Source organism: Electrona antarctica (assembly GCF_951216825.1).
Source record: "Electrona antarctica genome assembly, chromosome: 4".
NCBI lineage: Eukaryota > Metazoa > Chordata > Actinopteri > Myctophiformes > Myctophidae > Electrona > Electrona antarctica.
In genome coordinates, this window is record NC_136809.1 from 23,850,810 (window position 1) to 23,866,806 (window position 15,997).

The window sequence follows — 15,997 nt, forward strand, 5'->3', positions numbered from 1 at the left end:
TGATGATGATGATGATAGTGATGAAAATTACAATGACAGCTCGCCTGACAGAATAACACTGTGTGACACTTTTGGGTGTTAGCAAAATAGTTTGTCTCTAACCTGTGCATACATTAACATCTACTCACAAAAAAATACCGATTTGTGGATTTGTGGTAAACAGGGTCCTCAGCTGCCAGAGAAGTGCGTGCGTGCGTGCGTGCGTGCGTGCGTGCGTGCGTGCGTGCGTGCGTGCGTGCGTGCACCTATGTCTGATGGAGTTGGGTTTGGGTGTGGGAATTCTGCAGGTGGTGTGTTTACTGTGTGCGTGCATGCCAGCGTGCGCCTGTGTGTGAGTTGGGTGTTTTAACTAGGGGTGCAACAGTTAATCGAACTAATCGATTTAATTCATTAATCTGAAAGATAATCAATAATCGATAATTTAATAAAATAATCAATTAATAATTGATCCCTAATTTGGGAATGTCATTATAGGGCAATCTCGGGTTGTAGCTTGAGCTATTTTCAAAAATGTTCCACGAACCCAACGCGCCTCTCAATTGTTCGATTATTCGAAAAAGTAATTGACAGATTAATGAAGAAAACAATAGACGTTGCAGCCCTGGTTTCAACCGAGGCTGTGTCGGAGAGTGGAGGCGCTGACTAGGTCTGTCACTTCTGGTTCTTTCAGCCGCATTTTAAGCGGGATGTGATGGTTGACGGTAAACCTCCTCGTAGCCCCAACGCCACCAGGAAGTCCTTTATGTCAGCCCTTAGAGGTCAAAGGGTAGGGGGCGTGACCTCATCATCATCACCCCATGCTGTGACACAATGGAATATGGCCTTGTTTGTAGCATATTCCACCATAGTGCATGCCAGCGTGTGATGTTTAAATTATAACTTGAATACAAAGGCATTTGTTCCTATGGAGATATGGAATGGAGGAATGGTGTGTTTTGGCTAAACTGGTGACTTTTTAGGCTTGTCTGGTTGATTTGTATTTAGCTTTGTGTACAGTAATGGGATTCTTCATACTGCATCTCTGTGTACAGATGGACATGCATGCTTGAGAGGGATCGTAAACACGTCATGATTCTCTCTCTCTCTCTCTCTCTCTCTCTCTCTCTCTCTTTCTCTCTCTCTCTCTCACAGCGATATGTTCAGCAAGATACACTTCATGGTGGAGGAGACCCGTAAGTCAATATTCTCATAGTTGCACGCAGAATTATGATTGTCATGTCCATAGAATGGCTGAAGAAATCACTGTCTAACCCAGACCGCACATCATGTGAGCTGTGATTTATTGTGCCAACCGTATTCATTAAATTAGAGTCCAACATGTATAGTTGTTATGTTGTAAATTATCCTGAATATCTAGAATCAATGTCCACACATGCAGTGGTGCAGTGGTGTATTATATGCCTGTGTGAATTATTATGGCAGTGATATGACGAATGGTACCCTAACAGTCACAATATATATTTATATTGTTATATTTTATTGTGCTCTAAACAAACATTAAAAAGTCCATAGACTTGGCTGCAATATGATTTTCAAAAGCAATGCCCTCAAAAACACTAATTATGGAGATATACAATTATTCTGCCCGACAGCTTGTTGCACAAACATTATCACAGCAAGCAAGTGGATGTCCAAAAAAAGAAAGTACAAGTTACTGATAGACATGTTTGACCCGTGCAGGTTCCGGGCAGTGTACAACTACCTGCCCCGCAATGAAGACGAGCTGGAGCTGAAGGAAGGAGATGTTGTTGATGTGATGGAGAAGTGTGACGATGGCTGGTTTGTTGGTAAGAAGAGAGAAACCTTGCTACCCACAGTGTTACTATTTACTAAAAAGGACATGAATATGATTGTATGCCTGTTATGTGAATGCACATAATCAGTATCAGCTTTATTGTCACATCACAGTCTTACAGGTAAAAAAGTAGGTGAAATTCATTTTTGTGCATATAGTTCCCACAATGAATTGGAGATTAAGGCAAGAAAAAGAAAGAAGGTTTGAGCGCTTTTGCCACAGAAAGTACAGGTAAAAGGGTACTAAAGGCTCTTAGCCTTTTACACATGAGATAAGTACCTTATACTGTACCTGAGATGTGGTGCGTGAGCATAGCACCCGCTGTGTACTGTGCATTATATATGCTTAACCCATTACCCGCCTTCGGCGTAGATCTACACCAAATGAATTAATCTGACCCAGCGCCATTAGCGTAGATCTATACGCCAATTGGTATTTTATAGTGCTTATGATCGATCGAGTCGTGATGCTACTTACATTAGCACTGGGTTGCTAGCTGGTGTTGTCAACAGCAATGGAGCACGCCATCTTGAAGTGAGTGGGCACCCACTCTGTTTATTTCAATCGCCTTTATCTCCAATTCCTTGTCCCAGGTGGCATTTCTGGTCAAAGCAAGCGTTATTTGACGGCCTATAGCCACTGCTGTAATGGTTTTTATTTGTTATTTTTTTAACCTTTACAGGCTAGAAGAATGTATCTGTTTTGTAGTTGTTTTGTGACCCAATCCACAAGTACTACTGTCACTGGCTGAATAGATTAATTTCTCTTCTTGAATAGACATCAAATTGTGCCAGCCACTAGATGGTGCCAGAGTGTCACCATGTATTTTTAACAGGCTTTTGCCTAGAAGAAAAACAAGTTGACAAGTTATCCCTCACAGCTGGACTCAGCCTGAGGATGTGATTGTTCAGTTAGAAGACTCAAGGACATTTCAACATCTCAGCATAAATATTTTTGTCCTGAAAAAAACTCTACAGCCAAATTCTTGGAGAGGTGAGGAGTTTGACACAGTGTTAACTAGAACTGCACTCCGTCGAGTGCCTGGAGCACAGGTCTCCGCCAGGCCGGGTTGCTTATCCAGTATAGAGGAGATAAAACATGAAAGATAATTACGTACTAATTCGTTTATTTTAGGTTGATCAAACCAGGGCTGTGCAGAGAGCACTGAGGGGGCAGGAGGGCACATGTGCGCGTGCGTACCGCATTGAATGTCTTATGCTAATGGAGCAAGATGTTCCACAATAACTTGGCCCATGTCATAGGACATACAGTAAAAAAAAGTATTGGAATTTGGAAATACTCCAGTAAAGTACTTAAGTAAATTTACTTAGTTACTTAAGTATTTACTACACCACTGATTACACCACACTAACAGCTCTCTGTCTCTGTGTGACTGCTGCAGGGACCTCTCGACGGAGCAAGCTGTTCGGAACCTTCCCAGGGAACTATGTGAAGCGGCTATAGTGACGCAGACCACCTCCAACCATCACCCAATCCTCCACCCCCAACCCCAACACAACCCTGACACCACATCAAGACGTGTCACAGCCAAGACCCCTCGCACATAAAAGTGTGTGTGTGTGTGTGTGTGTGTGTGTGTGTGTGTGTGTGTGTGTGTGTGTGTGTGTGTGTGTGTGTGTGTGTGCGTGTGTATGTGCGTGTGTATGTGAGTGTGTGTAGCTTACCAGCTTCACACATAAAGAGAGGACATCTAGCTGTAACTAGCCATCTTTACGGAGGACTTATTCCACTAATTATATAATTCCTTTTTTTTCTATCATGGAGCAACTAGGGCTTTGTACTCCTGTGCGCCAATGACCTTTGACCCTCTTGATACTAAAGGAAGGCCTCGAAATGAAGATGGCGGTGTTATTTTTCTTTTATTATTTTAACTTTGTTTCAGGATGCTTTTCTTTTTAATCTAAATACAGTTTCCATCTTACGGCAATAATTGCAGCTTTGTTCTCTGCTATACTGTTGTAAGTATATTGCCACAATTATCTTTTGTCCAGTGTCACGCATGTTTAACACATGTTTGATGTTTGAAGTATCCCCAAAACTAGTATTTTTTATTTTATTTTTTTCACTGAGAGTATTCTAAATCCCAGGATCACACGTGTGTTTACATTTTTACCGGCTATACGGCTCAAACTCATTGGGATGAAACCGAAATTGTGGTTGGCTTTGATTCACACTTTAAATGCTTTTTTAATAATGAAAACTTCAAAACCCGGCACAAAGTGTATAGCTGTGTTTACTTGTGCATTACCCTGCATTATCGATGCCTGAGAGGGTTAAGGCCTACTGTACGTGCATCGCAACACAACATGTAATGAATTGATTCAGTGATAAGGGTTTTTGTCATCCAAAATGCAACGAGTTTCACTGGAAAGGACAGGATTCATATTAGGGCCCATTTATACACAATGTACGGATTGAGACGTCTGTCCATTTTCTGTGGTTCATAATGAACGTTTTCTCGACAAAACGGAGCAATATCATCGGAAATTGTTGGGGCAGATTTCCTTGAACTAAATCTAGTCCAAGTAAGACTTGATGAAGACTATGAATTGGTATATTTATTCTGATACGTAAAGAGTGTATAAATGGGCCTTTAGGTGTGATCAGATGATAACGTAATGTAATGCATGTATTTAATGTACTGGCAATTTCATACAGTATCTAAAGGTAGATGGAGTAAGTGAAGATCTGTCTTTAGATAGTTATCTACAGTATGACAGGGGTCTCTCCAGGTGGGTTGCCAATTTCAGACGATTAGGAGAGAGTGCCCATTTCTCAACTTCAATTTTCTCCAAGCATTCCAGTTCCAGTTTTGTCTGATCACTTCTTTGCATCATCACTTCCAATTTGACTTGCTTATCCTGTATCCTGTATGAGAGATGCAGAGAAGGGGAGGGGAGGGGAGGCGGGGAAACCGGGAGACCCCTGTTACTGGACAAACACACTATAGAAATGATTGCTATCAGAATATAGAGCTACTTAAAGGGACATTTCACCCTTTTTGCAAAAAAAGATATGTTAATGACGTTTAGAAGATTTAGAACACTTTCCTGGGGGTCTTTATGTGTGTAATTTGTGGTTTTAGATATTTTAGATTTTAGCAGTGAGCCCAGTGTCTCTGATGTCATGGACTCTGAGCAGTGAGCCCAGTGTCTCTGATGTCATGGACTCTGGGCTCACTTACTTCCTGGACTACAATTCCCATAATGCTTTGGTGCACTGCTCCTCCTTGTGAATAGGGGGAGGGCTGTCTTACTGAGACAACATGTAGTCCAGGAAGTAAGTGAGCCCAGTGTCCATGACATCAGAGACACTGGGCTCACTGCTAAAATCTAAAATATCTAAAACCACATATTACACACCAATGATCCCTGGGTCGGCGGTTCGAATCCCGGCTCCTCCTGTCCACATGTCGAAGTGTCCTTGGGCAAGACACTGAACCCTACATTGCCTCCAATGAGTCGGTCGGTGTAAGCTTGCCACCATTGGTGTGTGAATGTGGGAAGTGAGGACGCTGGCGTCGACTGTTCGCCGCTTCACCTCCCAATGTATGAATGAATGAACCATTGTAAAGCGCTTTGAGCACTTGGAAAAGCGCGATAAAAATGCAATTCATTATAAAGACCCCCAGGAAAGTGTTCTAAATCTTCTAAATGTCATTCACATATATATTTTTGCAAAAAGGCTAAGTGTCCCTTTAACTTACAGCACCTTGAGTACTACTCGTTGATGATGAGGACATTGTAGCCATGCAAACATGTTGCAATAATGCAGTATGTCAGGTGAAAGCATTGTTACTGCACAGGAATCTTAAGTCAATGTTACACTGTGTTACACATGGCAATGCATAATTATTATATAAATGACACTTGTCAACAAAGTTGTTCAACAAATTACAAATGAGCTTTTGCACATGGAATACAGCACACTTACAGTATGTTAAACGTTGGCCGAGGTATTCGTGGCTGGATAACACATGGGATATACAGTATAGTATTCATGGCCTATAAAATATGGCAGGCAAAGACTTTTTCTAATCTTGCAAGTTTTTTTTTTATCTTTAGTATAAAGTTTTGGAGGAAAAAGGCTACATTTCAAACATCCTGTTTTGTATTATTTCTCTCACCATAACCGATGGACTTTTGAAGACAAATGCCTTTAACTTCATCTATGAGTTCTTCATTGTTTCACTCCAGATGTTACAACAACTCGTCACTGTTGGGCAGAAGCCTAGTATCTCCATATTTTATATTTGTATCTATTTTCTAGCCTTAAGTTAATTACTTAGTTTATAAGTCATGGCATTTAAGTGTCACACAAATGTGAGCGTGTAGATCTGCTATTTTCACATATCACATGACATGGCCAAAGTAGGGATGCCAATTAACCAATGAAAAGTATTAACACAAGCTTGTGACTAAATAATAACAAATTGGATCCTTTACACACATTTTTTTTTCCATTTCTTGAAAAGTTATTGGTTTTGGACATACAGTACAAGGTTTCCACCCGACAGCAACACATTGAAAGCTGGTGATGGATATGATGTAAGTCGTGTGATTTTGATCATGTTTAAAACATGTATGTGGAGAAAAATAAGGTGACTGTCGTTTTCTCTCTGATATTTATTAGTGGACGAGTGCTGCTTGACATTAGTATGAATATAATGAGACATTTAGTCCGTCCAGAAAAAGATACAAGCTGTAGAAAGGATGGAATTTCACGCTTATATACTCACTCTGTATTTATTTTTATCCTCTCACTGAAGTGGCTTAAGGTGAAGTGTACTTTGAACATTATTCAGTCGTTTTGAACATTATTCAGTCGTGGCAAGTGAAACACACTTTGTGGAAGCTGTATTATTTTTTTCGATTTTTCCATGAAGTTTTCCTTATACAGATTGGGTGTTGAATATTACAAAAGACTGTATCTGGACCTGTTTAATTTCTGAGTTTATTTAAAGGAGACATGGAATGAATAGCATTTCATTGAACCATTATTTTCAATACAGTTATGTTAATGAAGTTGTTTTCCCACACGTTTTGTGATGGAGTCCTGTTGGGTATTGTCACTGAGGTGCATGTGTTTGCTATAACCTTTGGAGACATACACGTACCGTAGGCCTACAACAATTTTAATGATCAGCTTGTCATGTTCAATGAACATGATTTATGTATTTTTTTTAATTGCCTTTTATTTGTCTCACATTGGATGGACACTGACAGCAAAGCAATCGTTAAAAGCACCTTAATATTTTATTTTATTTTTTATTTTATTTGTGTTGTTTCCTTTCCTCCACCCACCCCCCCATTAACTGTTCCCCTCTGTGTGAGAGCACTGTGTGTGTGTGTGTGTGTGTGTGTGCGTGTGTGCGTGTGCGTGCGTGCGTGCGTGCGTGCGAAGGATGGCCATCCTTCTCCATGTGTTTGTACTGGAGTGTCCTTGCGCAAGACCCCCGAGAGTAACTGCTTGCAATGAGCATGTTGGTGCCTTGCATGGTTGCCTCTGCCATTTGTTTGTGTGTGAATGATGGAGCTCTTTGGAGAAGGGCTAAATGGTAAATGCACCATTTGCCATTTAGTGTTTTGTGTATGTGGTGTTTTTGTCAGTGCGTGCGTGCGTGCGTGCGTGCGTGAGCGCTTTTGTAAGCCTTTTTTGTATGAGAGAGTTGTAAAATGTCTGACCTCCATCACTTTATAAAGTAATCTTGTTTCTCACCCTCCATGTTTGGAATCCTCTCTTTCTTTACATCCTTTTGTCCATCTTCATTCGTTTTTTGGGGGGTCTGCATCAGTGTCACTGGGTCATCAGAATCAGTAGTGGACATCAACTAAGCACATGTACTTGTGTACACGTACTTTACTGTACTTGAGTACACAGCAAATGAAATTAAATGAAATGATTACTATATTGACCCAGGGTATCTGGGCTAAGCTCAAGAACTTGTTTCCAGCCAGGCCCTGCTCATAGAACATTTCATCGTAGTGGTTCAATGCCTTGTTCAAGGGCACTTCAGCGGTGGTAATTTTAACGTGTCGGACCGCTGATTCGAACTGGCGACCTTCCGGTATCAAGACCGCTCCGCAATCCGTTCGGCCACCGCTGCCACATTCACTTGTAGTTGAGTTGAGTAACATCCGACCAGAAGTATAGATATACTTTGACTCGAGTACTGGTGTTGATTACTTTGTCCACCACTGAGCATCAGAACACTCTGAGCATGTAGGCCTTTGTTCTGCTCATCTGTGGCGTCATCAGGTTTTAAATGTTAGTACAGAGCTCTACTCTACTTTGACGACTGCCTTTTTTACGTCCAATTCTTGTTTGACAGCCATGCTTTTACAGACCTTTCCTCTACTGCAAAAACAACATCAATATAACTTATGCAAACTTTGAAAATACATTCAGCGTTACCCAAGAAAGTGTTTGGAAATGTGTGCAGAAGATGTTAATTGAACTGTACTGACTCTGTTAAAATGTAGGGTCTTGTAGTATGAATTTGATACTTTTTTTGGGGACATATTTGGACAGAGAACACTGGCATGGTTGAGAAAACATTTGTCCCATGTTATGTTTGTATTGTATTTGAAACAACAGGTGAGCCTGTGTTTTGTTAATGTAAAATCAAATGGATTTGATGCACTCAGAAGTATTTCTATAATCTCCTAGCTCTGGTTGGGTGATTTTATGGGGCTGTATTGCTAATAAAGCTCACATGGTAGTTGGTATATTTTCCCCTTATTTTTGAAAAATAAGAATAGTTATACAGGTTATTTTTTTAACACATTATACTTTGTCTAGTTTTTGGTAGTTACATTATTTATTAATGCATATAAATTCCATTATGATATACAAAGATGAATGTGTGAATTTTGGTAAGGAGATCAAGGCATGAACAAGAAAGAAAGTTTGAGTGCTTTAACCACAAAAAGTACAAGTAAAAGGTTTTCTTCTGTGTGGTTCTTAGATATTTACAAGCTTTTGCCACAAACGGTAGCCTACAACCAAAAGGTCTCTTAGCTTATTTACAAGCTTGAAGCTTTTGCTACAATCACAGTACAACAGGAAAAAGCCCTGGATGGAGTCTACACAAGAATGCTACGAATGGCACTAGGTATCACATGGACGGACCGCATCATGTGGACCTCTATGGGGACCTACCACGGGTCACGGACAAAGTCAGAGAGAGAAGGATGAGGCTGGCAGGGCACTGCATCAGGCATCCACTTGAGGCAAGTAAATTGACTATGGGAGCCAACCCAGGGCAAAGCCAGGAGGGGAAAGAAGCGTACCACCTATGTAGACTAGCTTTCTCCACACACACACAGAAATAATAATAATAATAAATAAATAATAATAATAATAATTTCGCCCCAAAATGTCACATAGGCTCCACCCTTTGTGCGACAAGCACTCGATATCTCAGAATTACTCTGTGTGGAGCAATAAGGTTTGGAGTCAGCAGATCTGTACATCACAGACTTACCTTATTTGTAAGAGTTGCCTTGTGTCACACCAGGCTTGCATGGTAATGGTAGTGTAACCCATATAAAACTAGAAAAAGTGCCCTTCTGGGCACAGGTCTCCACCAGTGTGTGTGATGTTTGGCAAAATGTTTAGGAGTAATATATAAACGTGTGTGTGTGTGTGTGTGTGTGTGTGTGTGTGTGTGTGTGTGTGTGTGTGTGTGTGTGTGAGACGTGGCTTGGCCTGTTGTAGCGCCACCATGAGGCTGATTTGAAAAGTGTCAAGTGGCATTTCTTCCTCAGCCTAGTGGGAATATGCATGCACAGTTTCACCGCAATCGGACGCTGCGTTGAGTAGTTGTGGCGATTTGTACAAAACGGGTACAAAGCGGGCTACTCCTGAAAAGTTTAGAAGCCAATCGTAGCCAATGAGGGTGGATTATGAGAAATCAAACAAACCCGTCTTGATCACATGACTATGGAGAGCATGTGTACTGATTTGCGTGAAATTTGGATACAATCTGAAGGAGTAATATTAGAAAATGTGTTTTACATATGTCGGCCTCCTGGTGGCGCTATAAAGAGCAGATGTGAAAAAGTCCAGGCAAAGGTTTTTCCTTGGCCTCTAGGGAGTGTGCATACATGGTTTTACACAGATCGGTGCAGTTATAGGTAAAAACACTTTTCGGCCAGTTATAGCGCCACCATGAGGCTGAGTTGAAAATAGTCAAGTGGCATTTCTTCCTCGGCCTAGTGGGAATGTGCGTGCAAAATTTCACGGAAATCACACAATGTGTTCATGATTTGCAGCATTTTGTTTGAAACGGAGCACTCCTGCGAACTTTGGAAGCCAATCGTAGCCAATCAGGATGGGGTCTGAAAAATCTGAAAGACCTGTTTCGTTGAATGGCTCTAGAGAGACTGTACCAATTTGCGTAATGTTCGGACCAAATCTGTAGGTGTACTGTCAAAACATTTGTTTTGCACAAAGCGGCCTCCTGGTGGCGCTATAACAGGCCAATGTGAAAACTTTGGAGCAGAGGTTCAGCTCTGGCATCCAGGGAGTGTGTGTGCAGAGTATGGCTGCGATCAAGCCAACGGTGCCAGAGATTAGCTGTTCACAGACGGACACACGGGCGGACGGACGGACGGACGGACGGACACACGGACGGACGGACGGAGTGCAAAACATACTCTCCCCCCATGCCTTCGGCCTGGTGGAGACAATGAACACTACACTGAAAGGGGTAAATAGCCTTAGGACAGTAGGTGAGCTCTCCACCAGGGGGAGCTCCTTGGCATATGTGTAGGATTACTTCTCTGCATTGTGCAGAGTAAGAGAGAAGGAAGCCAGAGCCATCAATTCAGTCAAGATTGCCTGGGGTCCTGCTACTATGCATTTATATCATGACAGCCCCAGCTCAGACATCCTTCAAAGTGCCCATTTTAATCAAAAATGAGAGTGGCCATGACGTCACAATGCCTACCAGTCGAAACATGGCTGAATTGATGGCTCAACCAGCAGGTGTGCACCTGGGATTGTGTGAACATTCCTGGCATATCCGGTCACAGCCGGACATCTTCTGACCTGCTGGAATAGTAACACACTTCTTGTTCATCAGCTTCACTTTTCCGACCTTTCCATTCTCTTGCTCGACTCTATATCTGCTGTATAGTCTTTTCAAAAGAGGAGCATAAGCACAGTCCCCTTTTCTGCTATTAGAGCATCCCTCTTCTTGACTCACACAGGATTTATATAGAATGTCCATCACATTTGTCCCAAACAGCACAGGAACCTCTGCATTAGTTCTACAATCAGGTACAGTAGCAAATAGAGCTTAGCAGTTTGCAAGGGACACACATGACAAGTAGCCTATAGGATGAGTTTTCTTATTTTATTCTTATGACTTTTTTAGTCAGCCGCCAGCGTGCCAAAATATTAACTGGCATTCTCCTCCGTCTACATAATGGAAACATAAAGTAGGCTACTCTCACTGTCTAGAAGGAATTTTAAGCCTGCAGGTTTAGATTAATTAGCGGGAACATGCTGACCATTTGACACATTTTAACCACTTTATGTCAGTGGTGTAAACCACTCCTACAACTGGCTTTGTTAGTTTACGTGTCTGTCCGAGTGTCCGTACCAAAAAAATTAGCATGGTTGCTATGGTCACCCAGTTCACACAGGTGTGATTTCATTACGTCAGAGTGGTGCAAACCACTCCAACAACTGGCTTTGTACCCGTGTACACGTGTTCGTACCAAGAAAATTAGCATGGTTGCTATGGTTAGTGTGTGACGTCAGAGCACAGCTGATCAGGCTATATAAGAATATAAGACCTTGCACCACTCAGTTCACACAGGTGTGATTTTTTAAACTACACTGCATGTTGTAGCAATAGGCTAGTGGTGGAATGGTAGGCCAGTGTGTGATACTGCTAGCTGTTTCTTTAAGAAGATGTTGAGAAATAAAGAACAGAAAAGACAAGCAAGCAAGAGAGGTACATTTTAGAGAGAGAGAGAGAGAGAGAGAGAGAGAGGGGATGTACTGGCTCAAAAGAGAAATAGAGGAGGGGCCGTGGGTCACTGAATTATCATCTTGGATCAAGTTCACATCTTCTAAACAGAGTGTGAGGGATATAGGAGAAAGGAGAGAGAGGAAGAGAGAAGGTTAAGAGAGTTAAGAGAAAGAGCCTTGGGTCCCATCCAGATCAATGGACGCTGGAATGTGCCTGTGGGACCTGCACTGCGCCTCCAGACCAAATAAGGACTGAAGCGCCAGAGCAAGAGAGAAGGCCAGCCTGGCTCAGAGCTGCCCAGGATGATGAGAGATGACATGCGCTGATATCTGACAGAGGCCTAGCGTGGCTCACGTTCCCTCCATGCTTGGAACTCCCCACACAGGTAGGCTATATATTGTACATACACCGGGAGTCACAAGTGGACCTGAATAAAGACTCAAAACCGTCGTAGATAAGTAAAAGTATAAGTATGTGTGTCACTTAGGGTTCTCAAACCCAGGGACCCCCAACGGTCCTTGGAAGGGGTCCATGGGATCCCCCGCAAAAACTGTTAAAATAGCATCACAATCACCCTAGTTTGCCCTATTTTATACTTCGGATATTAAAAAATAGCCGATCTACAAACTCACAACACAAAAAATAAATCTTGTATGGGAGTCCCTGGCACAAAACCAGATGGGGGTCGATCCGCACTCCACAGCCAAATATATAATCAACTTGGGGGTCCTCTACATGAACAGCCAAAAAGCTAAAATTAACTTGACGAACAACAGCATACGGAGGGAATCCATAATAAGGAATGCAAGAAAGAACAGAAGTGACAGGAACAGCAGGGTAGATGGATCAAGAATGAGTGCTGCTGCTTCATCCAAAGTTCCGAACTCTCTCCAGTGACCTCACTCTTTGGGGGGGAGGGGGGCGGGGTTCACAGAGTTTCCACCCCCTTCAATGCTTCAGCTGGTTTAAACTCTCCTTAACTGACTCATTCTCTTGCTTTTTTAAACTGTACTCCCCGCAGAGTGCAGGGACACACACTTATACATACAGCCCTCCACAGTGGAACAGGACAGCCTTTTAGAGGGGTAGACATGCCATTTAATGTAGTTCTGGACGGCCCGGCCCCATGGGGCTTCCGGCTCGTTGGAGGCAAGGATTTCAACCAGCCACTGACCATCTCTCGGGTGAGTGTGCCAGACAGTGTGCGTGTGCGTGTGTGATGTCAGTACATGGATATAGAATTAATCTTACAGCAAATGTACAGCAAATCTCTCTCAAAATGCATTAAGCATAACTGGGATGACATGAACCTTCTTCATTTCCCCTGTTTAACGTCTGTGTTCACCTGTCTACTGCCCGATAAGACCAACGCCAGTCTACGTATAATAATATGTATTTATTTTGGCTCTCTACTAACTCATTCATACTATGGTATAGGCCCAGGGAACTAGCGACTGGGACTGGATGGAGGGGTGGGGTTCTGTGCTTTCTGGGAAGACCGCCTGTGTGTGTGTGTGTGTGTGTGTGTGTGTGTGTGTGTGTGTGTGTGGGGGGGGGGGGGTGGAGGTTTGTGGGGCCTGCACCTGTGTTGTGTGACAGTAAATGCATGAGGCTTAGATAGAAATAGCAGCTTACACTATACACTTCACATTCAGCACACACACAGGCACACATTAAAGCCATTTGTGCACACTCAAACACATTCAGACATATACTGTACCACACAGCAGGATTCTGATCACACAGGCAAGTTTGAAACGTTTTGAGCAAAGGACACTTGAACCTGAAAATACATTGGATTTGATCCCGGGCCAAGTGTAGCAAGGCCTTATTTGTATGCACTCTTAGGTGAGCCACCAGGGTGCCTCTTCACACAGGCAACATTAATGATGGCAACTGAGCAGCTGAGCAGTGGTGGAAGATTCTCAATTACTACTTTATTACTTATGTAATTAAGGGTAGCGATACCACAACATAAAAATGTATTCAAACTTGAGTAAACAGTACAAAAGTATTGGCCTCAAAAACATATCCAATCCAATCCAATCCACTTTATTTATATAGCACGGTTTAGCAAGGTTTAGTGCTGTACAGGAAAAATAAAAAGCTACTATACAACAACAGCAAGAATACACAGTACAAAACAGTGAAACAACTGAGACACAGCGAAACAAAATAAAACATGGACCAAAGGTCAAACCGTTTTCAAAAATAGCAGATCTACAAGCTCACAAGTCATCAGCTATTCTGAAGCAGGCTTATAAAATATCATGTAATAATAATCTGCAATCTGTAAAGTAACTAGTACGTAGGTTAACTCAAATAACTGCAGTGGAGTAAAAAGTATTTGTCTCTGAGATGTCATGTAGTGGAGTATTAGTACAGTATAAAGTATTGAAAAACGGAAACACTCAAGGCACAGCACTTGATTAAATGTACTTAGGTATTATCCACCCACTGCAGCTGAGTCAACACAGATACGCATGGATTAAGAGTGAATGAGTTCAGCTCTATTCTTTGTCTCCTGTCTATTGTAACTGTGCAGTTGTTCAGAGATGCTCTCTCTGCTATGTTACTAATAATGCCATTAATCTGTCTAGAGCTCAGCAGTGGGTATAGGCATGGACGGTAAGGTAATCCCAGGCTACTTTACAAATCGTCACTGTCGGCCGGAAATCTTGTGTGACCAAAAGGTTACTTTTCAGGAAATGAAAAAAAGGAAAAACCTGTGTCCAGTGGATCCGATGTAGTTCTTTAGTCACAAGCTCTTCTTAATACTTGTCATTGGTTAAATATATATATATAAAAAAATGAAATACAGACAGACGTCAATCTCACATCCCTATTTTGGGTACGTCATTGTAGACGAAAGGTTTCAAATATTTAAAAAAATAGAAATATTTAAAGAAAAATAGAAACATAGACGTGTGCGTGCGTGCGTGTGCATGCATGTGTTGCATGTGTGTGTTGCGTGCGTGAAAATACCACTGCTAATATCAAATGGTGGAAATCACAGGTTCACATAATAAGAGTGCATGCATAGTTGCATACTGTATAACAATTAACTAGAACAATTCAATCGATTCAATAAGAGGGGCACATGGCTCTAGTGTGGGTTTGTGTGTTACCACACATCATGGTGTTTTGAATCAGGTTTATTTCTGATGGGATTTACAATTACCCTGCATGTCGATCAGCAGGTTTCTGTCTGTCTATGGTTACCCTGCATGTCGATCAGCAGGTTTCTGTCTGTGTGTCTATATACTATATTTAGGAATGGCATCAGAAAGAAACCAGCTAAAAGTGTTTGGTGGTCTGATCTCCAAACTGCCACAAACCACAGCTGTTGTTGTGTTAGACTGTTAGAGGACTCTGAAGCAGCCTATTATGAGAACAGAGATGAGAGAAGGCTGGAGTGGATGAGAGGGGTGGAAACAACTGAGGGGGAAATCAGGGATGGGGGGTGAAAGATGAAAGCCATAAAGAAAGGTTGGAATATGGCTGTAACCCGCTTAAAACCATATTCTAACCTTTCTTTCTGACTTTCATCTTTCACCTCCTTCCTTGAATGCCAAATAAGGGACAATCTAATAAGCCTTCGTAAAGTTGCATGTCGTGTGACTCTACTGTATTTGGCTAGCACATTCCTCTTGCTTACATGCTGTTGTTGGCTTGGAATAACAAGCCTTAAATTTACACAAGCACATACTGTAGCACCTTCAGGGTCTTCCTACTAGTCCTACAGTAGGTGCGTTTCCATAAAGCCGTTTTTTTGCGCATTAAGGCTCTTGCGCAAAATCTCCTGGATGGAAACACATCAAAGTGCGAATAAGTCTCCATTTTTCGCAAAAACACTTTTTCGCTTGGAGGTTGCGGATTTAGGCTTTTTCGAAAAAAGGGAAATGCGCAAATAGTGTATGGAAACACTTGCGGAAAAGGTTTTTAATTAGAAAGCATTGAACTCGCATTATATCGCTTTTGAACAGTTGGAAAATAAAATAAAAACGATGGGGAGGCAGTGGAGTGAACGGTGCATGGGTGGGGGTGATGTTGTGGATACATATGTCCCAATTTACTACTACCCGACCTGTCCGATTAATAATTGTGTAGTGTGTTCAAAGATCCCATATGAAGTCTGAATCCTCCCGAGTTGATCAGGGCGCTCCGATCATTTTGTTATCTGGATCGCTACTGTA

At 42.0% G+C, this 15,997-nt stretch overlaps 2 protein-coding genes across 2 annotated transcripts in view; both read left to right on the forward strand.

Annotated features, from left to right (window-relative positions):
* Window positions 1–4,947, forward strand: part of sorbs2a (sorbin and SH3 domain containing 2a) — a gene marked incomplete at its 5' end in the record, with an annotated part of 53,432 nt that extends 48,485 nt beyond the window's left edge. Inside the window, 3 exons of the mRNA XM_079498341.1 lie at window positions 1,132–1,172; window positions 1,681–1,787; window positions 3,198–4,947. Of these exons, the coding sequence (XP_079354467.1) occupies window positions 1,132–1,172; window positions 1,681–1,787; window positions 3,198–3,259 (210 nt within the window). The 3' untranslated portion in view covers window positions 3,260–4,947. The remainder of the gene's footprint in view (window positions 1–1,131; window positions 1,173–1,680; window positions 1,788–3,197) is intronic.
* Window positions 4,948–12,797: 7,850 nt separating this feature from the next.
* Window positions 12,798–15,997, forward strand: part of LOC306922482 (PDZ and LIM domain protein 3-like) — an 18,152-nt gene continuing 14,952 nt past the window's right edge. Inside the window, exon 1 of the mRNA XM_079500124.1 lies at window positions 12,798–12,985. Within this exon, the coding sequence (XP_079356250.1) occupies window positions 12,893–12,985 (93 nt within the window). The 5' untranslated portion in view covers window positions 12,798–12,892. The remainder of the gene's footprint in view (window positions 12,986–15,997) is intronic.